This window comes from Nicotiana attenuata, chromosome 2, assembly GCF_001879085.1.
Source record: "Nicotiana attenuata strain UT chromosome 2, NIATTr2, whole genome shotgun sequence".
NCBI lineage: Eukaryota > Viridiplantae > Streptophyta > Magnoliopsida > Solanales > Solanaceae > Nicotiana > Nicotiana attenuata.
In genome coordinates, this window is record NC_031990.1 from 88110789 (window position 1) to 88119563 (window position 8775).

Genomic DNA, 8775 nt, shown 5'->3' on the forward strand with positions numbered 1-8775 from the left:
TGGAACTAGGCCAGCCGACACAATCCCAAAACCCATCAATATTCTCATTCTTTGGGAAAAACCAAGTTGTTTAACAATAAACCTTTATAAAGTGTTTAAACAAAGCAACATTGCGGAAGGAAAACCCGACATCGGGGTGTCACTAGTCATGAGCAGCTACTACAACTGTCTGACACATCAAAACCAACATGGCCGGGAAAGCAGGGCTGCGATCGCCAGGTAGCTACCTTGCTAACTCCGATGAACCTGCCATTGAGTAATCAACACCCACCACCGGGTTCAGAAATACCTGAATCTGCACACAAGGTGCAGGGAGTAATGTGAGTACGCCAACTCAGTAAGTAATAAAAGTAAATAAAGACTGAGCGGTAAGAAATCACGTAATCCACGTCATAGCACCACAGTGGGTACAGTTTGTTTCCAAAATAGGAAACAAATCAAATCATCTCGTTAAATCCAATTTCAGTAAAATCCTTTGAAAAATATCTTTCTGACAGTTTCAATAGAGGTTCAATGTAATTTATAGTAAAAGTGATGAAAATTGTAATCAACCCGTCGGGCAAAACATAGTTTGTATACAGCCCCTCGGGCAAACATAAATCATAAACAGCCCTTCGGGCAAACCTCTTGGTCATCCATGTACATCACATAACATGAAAATCTCAGTGGAAATAACAAAACCAAATCAGTAATTTAATTTCAAACATCTCGTAAAAACTTCAGTTTCAATGAAAATTGTTCAAAACATTTGTTTAATATTTTCAATAGAGGCTCAGTATAAAGATGAGTGAAATCAGTAATTTAACCAACATATTCAATAGAGACTCACTTTAAGGAGGAGCGAAAACAGTAATTTCACAAAAACAAGACCCTCGGGCAAAGCATCACTCGTATGTATGTATATATAGCACCTCGGGAAAACATCTCAGTCACTCATGACTCAAATCTCATCATTCAGCACTTACACTCAGCACTTACGCTCAACACGTACCTTACAATAACCGCTGCGGCATGCAGCCCGATCCATATATATAGTCGACTGCGCTCACTAGGGTGTGCAGACTCCGAAGGGGCTCCTACAGCCCGAGTGCTATATCGCTGCGGCGTGCAGCCTAATCCATATATATATATATATATATATATATATATATATATATATATATATATATATATATATATTGATGCGGCGTGCAGCCCGATCCATAAATATATAATCCTCACAACCAGGCCCTCGGCCTCTCTCAGTCATCAACATCACAATAAGACCCTCGGCCTCTCACAGTCATCAGCCTTACAAGACACTCTGGCTATCAGTAAAACAAGGTGCTTAGCCCAAAATATTATTTTTGTGCATAAAAAAATAGAGTAATAGAGACTGAGTTATGAAATCAGTAAAACGTAGCATCACTGAGTGTAAATATTAAACAGAAACAGTGAGGAAACAGTAGTAAAAAGTCCCTAAGGGTCCAAACAGCTTAGCACTAGGCCGAAATATGGCATTCAGCACAAAACATAGTAATACTTTCCAAAACACAATGATATCAAATAGTTTTCAATCAAATACGCGACTTAATAGTCGTACGGGACGGACCAAGTCACAATCCCCAACGGTGCACGCCCCAACGCTCGTCACCTAGAATGTGTGTCACCTCAAAGTAGCACAACGATGTGAAATCCGGGGTTTCATACCCTCACGACAAGATTTACAATCATTACTCACCGCGAACCAGAAGAAAATCGACTCCGCAGTGCCCTTGCCACTCGACTCGGCTACAAATTGCCCCGAATCTATCCAAATCAATATTTTAACATCAATACAAGCCATAGGGACAAAGCCCACGCGAAAATTATCAAATTAACTCAAGAATCCCGAAATTGCTCAAACCCACCCCCGGGCCCACGTCTCGAAATCCGACAACCCATTCAATTACGAGACTATCCATACTAGTTTCACTCGATTTCGACTTTGAATTGACTTTCAAATCCCAAAAATTCATTTTATGAAGTTCCACAATTTTCCCCAAATATTTATCCCAAATCTCTACTCAAATGATGAATCCAACGTTATCATCATGTATTTTAGCCAAAATTGAGTTAAATCACTTACCCCGATGGTTTTCTTGAAAATCCCTCGAAAAATCCCCAAAGCCCTAGCTCTCTAGGTCAAAATATAAAATAAAACCCCAAATCTCGTATTTATAATGCACCTTCAATATTCCCTCACCGCTGACCGCGGTAAAGCACCTTTGACCGCACTTCAGGTGGCTGCACATACAAGCCTTAGTATTTTAGCCATAACTTTCCCTAAAAATGTCCAAATTATGATTTCTTTATGTTTATGGAAACTAGACACAAAGGGATACAACTTTCATTTTTTAATCATCTCAAAATTCCTTGTAGATCAGAAGATATAGGTTTCCGAAGTTGGACCAGCGGCCCTGCGGATTCTTCATGACCGCGGCCGCGACCATTTTCCGCCGCAGCCGAAGTTCCACCGCTGCAGCGAAATATCACCACTGACAGCGGTCCTTTTGGCTGCTGGGGAATTGATTTTTCCACTGTCCGCGGCCCCCCACGATATGGAACAACTTCCGAGTGCCGAAATGTCCGAACTCGCTCAAAGCTCACCCCGAAACTCACTCGAGGCTTCCGGGACCTCAATCAAATGTACCAACACATCCCATAACATCATTATTAGTCGAGCCTTCGAATTACTCAAAACAACACCAACACATCCCATAACATCATTATTAGTCGAGCCTTCGAATTACTCAAAACAACACCAAAACACCCAATCCACCTCAGGTTCAAGCCTAAGGACTTAGAAACTTTCAAATTCTACAAATAACGCCGAAACCTATCAAAACAAGTCCGATTGACCCCAAATTTTGCACACAAGTCATAAATGACATAATGGAGCTATTCCAATTTCCGGAATCAGATTTTGATCCCGATATCAAAAAGTCACCCCTCGGTCAAACTTTCAAACTTAAGTTTCCGTTTTTAGCCATTTCAAGCCTAAATTTACCACGGACCTCCAAAATACATTCTGAACACGCTCCTAAGTCCAAAATCACCCAACAGAGCTAATCCAATCATAAAAATTCAAATCCAAGATAAAGTATTAAAAGTAAAAGACTTGGTCAAACCTCTCAAATTTTAAGCCTTAAGCTGAGAACCATTCTTCCATATCTTTCTGTTCCACCTGAAAACCAAAACCGACTATTTACATAAGTCGTAATACATCATACGAGGCTAGTCATGCCCGAGAACCGGCGAGTGAAATACAAATGCTCAAAACAATCGGTCGGGTCTTTACACTACCACCAAGAGTATGAGTACATAGCAACAAGAGAATCACGGAAAAACCAAGAAGCACAACAACCTTTACAAAAACAGGAAGACATATAAGGCACGTGATAACTACACCGGCACCCACAACAATTTTTACACATAGCATATATGCACGGGGTCATAGAGGAATTCACAATTAAGAAACAACAAAATAATAAGGAGGAAAATCACTTCAATTAAGGCAAATAAGGGCCAAGTAACAAGTAAGAGTTAGAGGAAAGCTAACAATGTCGTATGGAGCATATAGAGGTAAATCAAGCAATAGGAAACCCAATCATATCGGAAACTTCCCACTTAATGAACATAAGGACCTAAGAACCCTAAAGGCAATTTTCCACAAATAAGTCTGAGCACACACTCGTCACCTAGCGCGCACGTACTACTATTAGCATAGAAAACTCAAATCCTTAGGGGGAGTCCCCCATACAAGGTTAGGCAAGACATTTACCTCAATCCTGCCAATTCAATACTCAATTTAGCTTTTCCTTTACCAGTTCATCAACGCTCGGCTCAATCTGGCCAAAAACGACTTGAATACATCAAACAATGCAAGAGAAAACAATTTCAATTAACAAAGCTATGATTCTTATGCAATTTGCAAAAAGTCAACAAAAGTCAACTCCCCGGGACCGCACCTCGGAACCCGACAAAATTTACAAAAACCGAATACTCATTCCGATACGAGTTCACTCATACAAAAGTTATCAAATTCCGATACCATTTGGTCCTTCGAATCATCATTTTACATTTTTGAAAAATTTTACAACGTCCCCCAAATTTTCCTTTTGATTCTCATGAATTTGATGTTAAATCTAAGATATAATCACAAAATGTAGTTGGGAATTGGTTAAATATACTTACCCAATGACTTGGTATGAAAATCTCTTCACAAAATCGCCTCACCTCGACTCTAGGGTTGAAAAATATGAAAAATGAAGCAAAAACTCGGAATACCCAGCTTTTAGCAAGATGCAGATGTCGCATTTTCCACACTGGGTTCGCAAATGCGAACTTGCAAAAGCAAAGAATACTTCGCAAATGCAAAGCCTGAGCTACCCTGTCTCTATCGCAATTGTGATAAAATACTTCGCAAATGCGAAGAAGGGGCCTTCTCAAAAGCGGCCCAAATGTTCGCAATTGCGAACTTCCCTTGCCCAGATGGTTTTCACATTTGCGAGACTGGCTTCGCAAATGTGAAGCCTGCCAGGCCCAGCCTTTTTTGCAAATGCGATTTAGTGCCAGCAAAAGTGGTGGTCGCAAATGCGACCCATTATTCGCAAATGCAAGATCAGACAACAGAAAATCAGAAATTTCTTCCAAACACTCCGAAATGCTTTCGAAACTCATCCGAGCCATTGGGTCTCCAAACCAAATACCCACACTAGTATGAACACGTAACACGAACTCGCTCGCGCGATTGGAACATCAAAATAACCTCTAGAACCACGAATCGGATGCCAAAACACATGAAAATCACTATGAACTTCAAGAACTTCTAGAATTGCAACGAAGCATCCGAACCATATCAAATTAACTCCGAACGACACCAAATTTTGCAGGCAAGTCCCAAGTGACATAACGGGGCTGTTCAAATATTTGGAATCACATTCCGACCTCGATAACACAAAAGTCAACTATAGGTCAAACCTCTCCATTTTCCAAACTTCAACTTTTCCAACTTTCGCCGAAATGCCTCATGTTACCCTACGGGCCTCCAAATCCAAATCCGAACGCACGGCTAAGTCCAAAATAACCATACGAAGCTACTGACATCATCCAAAACTCATTCCGGAGCCGTTTACTCAAAAGTCAAATTCCGGTCAAATTCTCACCGCTTAAGCTTCCAATACTAGATTCCTTCTTCCCATTCGACTCTGATTCATCCGGAAATAGAATCTAACCATGCACGCAAGTCGATACACACAATATGAAGCAGCTCGTGACCTCAAACTGCCGAACCGGACGCAATTGCTCTAAACGACTAGTCGGGTCGTTACAATCTCACTCCAAAGATTTAAAATAGTGGTGCAAGTTAGTTCTCTGTTTCTTGAAAATTTTCAGGTCTAGTTTCAGCTCTTATTTGAGCTAGTTTCATATGCATTTTCACTAAAGTATAGAAACAACTAAATTTTACAAGACACAATTTGACTGGTTATTAATCAATACTGCAATAGGAACCCTTTGTAAATCTTAATCCCCATACAACTACTAGAGAAACCCAAAAAAAATGGTTGAAAAGGAATGAGAATAGCACACTAATTAATATTTCGTCTATAGGTATGTTCACACATGAAAAATTCATAATATCTTACATATATTCACCATTGAAAATACATCCATAGAAGGAGAGTGCATATATAATATATTCTTCAAACACAACACTTTATTTCTCATGCAGCTAGCTAAAACTAGCCAATATTGCCAGATATTTATCTCACACACACAGATATGCATATATGTGCGTGTATTAACATACATATATATATGGCTATGAGCCATTGAATAGCACAGATTATATTACTTGAGAAGGTGACCCTCAATATCTTTGGTCACATGTAGGGCAAAACCCAAGAAAACGGAGAGGCTCTGGGGTGTCTTCAGTTTTCTTCTCGTACATAAATGTCCAAGTAGTCCATTGGTGGTCATGGGATGAGATAAGAGTGAAAGAATTGTACAACTCTAACAGATCTCCTCCAAACACTTTCCATTTGATTGATTTCTTTTTATGATCCATGACTTCAATCACTTGCTTACAGATCTTATCTTTTCCATCTATAATCAATAAAGTTCGAAAATACACGAGATGTTACTCCATGTTCAACTGTCCAATTCCTCATATAAAATATATAACATTCAGATCAACATATATTCTTCTCATTTCTTGTTTTCCCCTTTGTTTTTCATTTTCATTTTCTCCAAAATTTATTTGAAGCTCACAAAGATTGGAGGCGTTATATTTTTCCTTAATAAAATTATCACTAAAAATCTCAAAAGAACATATGGAATTGTGGAAAACATTGAATTAGTAGGGAAAAAGGCTAAAAATTGATTATATTGTATTTGGGATGACAAAATGAATTTTTCTTGAGAATTTTTTTTTTAAAAATATTTGGTAAAAACATTTCAGTACTTGGTAATTGGTGAGTGAAACACATTTTACTTATATATTATATTGAATGCTAGTAATAATATTAGCAAATAGATTATTAAGAAGTTTCTGAGTATAATCGATAATATGTCTAAGTGCTAGTTGGAGCAAGTATGAAGTCGAACATTAAGATAGTTACTAGAAAAGTGACTTTCGTCAACAATATTTTCCCCTTTTGATGTAATACATTTTATGGTAACCAAAAACATCATCAAATAATGTTTTCACGAAAAATATTTTTTGAATAAAGAGTTCTTGACATACTAAATACACCCAAATGCAAAGATTGATACAAGTAAATAATATATATGTATAGAAAGAAGAAATATGAATTACATACCGTCGTTATATTTCCAGCTAACAATCGAACCAACTTTTACGATTTCACCTTCATCAATATCAACTTTGTGGATCTTACCAGGATTTATGTTGGCTATATGATGAGTATTTGTGAAAGATATCATGAATCGGGTGTCCTCCACACTTCACCTCTACTGAAGCAATCAACTTGCCTTTCACACCTATATTTTCTTTTTCAATATAGAAGAAAAGTGTTGAAAAGGAAGTGGTGAGAAGAAGTTGAGAGGATGTAGTCTTTATATAGATTATATTCTTAGTTATTATTATTATTATTATTATTATTATTATTATTATTATTATTATTAGCTGCATGAAAAGCTAGTATAAAACATGATCCATGACATCTCATGCTTTTTATTATTGAGATGGAAGATAAATGTCAGGTCATTACGTGTACAATTAGGTCTTGCTACGTTAGTGTTGTCCTTCAGACCTTCACCATAACATTTTAACCATTTGACTTATTTTTAAAAAGGGAAAAGGTCTAAATTTTTCCCTCAAGTATTCGACTGAGAGCGGATTTGTCTTCCATTAAAAATGTAGCATGTTCGTACCCTGACGTTATACAAATAGTTTATATTTACCCTGTTGTATATGTGAGGTGCGAATGTATTTGTGTAAGAAGAAGAGTGAAGGGAGTAAGGGAAAAAGGGGGCGGCTATATGAGTTAAAAAATGAGAGAGAGTGATAAAAATTAGGGTTTTGTTTTTGGTAATTATATATTTATATTTCTCAAAAACAAATTTTTACAACCATCATAGAACTTCCGAAATAGCAACAGTTTGGACATTAGTCCCAAACTTGCTGACACTCACCTCTACAAACTACTCTCTTTCACTATGCTACTTTTTATGGATAGAAGTTAAGTAATTGCATACAGTTTTCTAGTCTACAAATTCTTCGTGCTCTTTCATGTAGCTCTCTTATCAGTTGCTTTATCAATTGATTCGATGTTCTTCTTTGAGCCTTGAAGATCCTTCAATTTCTTTCCTGCCACAAATGGTAGACTCCACCAGCTAGTGTCATCCTATACAGTTCCTGTTCAGCAGTTTTCCTTTTGCATTTTCAATTGTCCATGTTTCTTCATGCTGCCAGTTACTCATCTCCCTTTGAATACCTTTCTATACTAGCAGTTTGGAACACATTTATTTTGCATATTCACATTCAAATAATAGGTGGTCGATATCTTCATTCTCTTTTTTCACACAGTACACATTCCATATCCTCCATATTTGCCCAGCATGCAATCCTCTCCTTTGTTTGTACTCTCCTGTGAAGAGCCATGAATAGAATGAATATCCATTTAGGTAGCCCTGCATTATTGCATACCAACCTTCTCCATGGAGCTTTCTGAAAATCCCATCGACAGAGTCCATATATTTTCTTTATTGAATAGTTGCTCATAGCTGCCACATATGCCTCAGTCATTCCTATCTGATCAAACAATATCTTAGCTTTGATGATCTTCTGTACAATCCACGAGGCTTGAGTAGTCTTGGTGTCCCATACAGTACCTCTCTTTCTGTAGTATGAATGAATCCATTTCACCCACAAATAGTCTTTCTTTCTTCATATGTTCCACATTAGTTTCCCAATAGCTTCCCAATTCCACACATATATGTCTAGGATATTCAACCCACCTGCAGCTCTACGAAGACATAATCTATCCCACGCAATCAGAGCTTTTTTGTTGAGTTCACTTCCATTTGCCCATAGAAAGCTTCTGCAAGTTGATTCTACCAGTTGAGCAACCTTTTTGGGAAGTACAAATACTTGTGACCAGTATATTTGAATGGAGAAGAGCACAGATTTCACAAGCTGGAGCCTGCCTGCATATGATAGATATATAGTGGTCCATGATTTAATCATGGCTAGCATTTTATCTAGAAGAAGTTTGTATTGCACAATAGATA

General features: G+C 37.8%; 1 protein-coding gene across 1 annotated transcript; it reads right to left on the bottom strand.

The window, feature by feature from the left end:
- On the bottom strand, positions 5637 to 7035 carry LOC109223067 (kirola-like). Its single transcript, XM_019387326.1, has 2 exons — positions 6843 to 7035; positions 5637 to 6126 (listed from the first exon to the last, which is right to left on the bottom strand). The coding sequence occupies exons 1-2, from the start codon at positions 6964 to 6966 to the stop codon at positions 5891 to 5893; spliced, it is 360 nt and encodes a 119-aa protein (XP_019242871.1). The 5' UTR covers positions 6967 to 7035; the 3' UTR covers positions 5637 to 5890.

What these genes read in the sequence shown, in the direction of transcription:
- LOC109223067 (XM_019387326.1), bottom strand. Translation starts at nt 6,966, where the DNA reads ATGATATCTTTCACAAATACTCATCATATAGCCAACATAAATCCTGGT. An exon ending in TAGCTGGAAATATAACGACG is followed by an intron (nt 6,127 to 6,842) that starts GTATGTAATTCA and finishes TATTGATTATAG; the next exon opens with ATGGAAAAGATAAGATCTGT.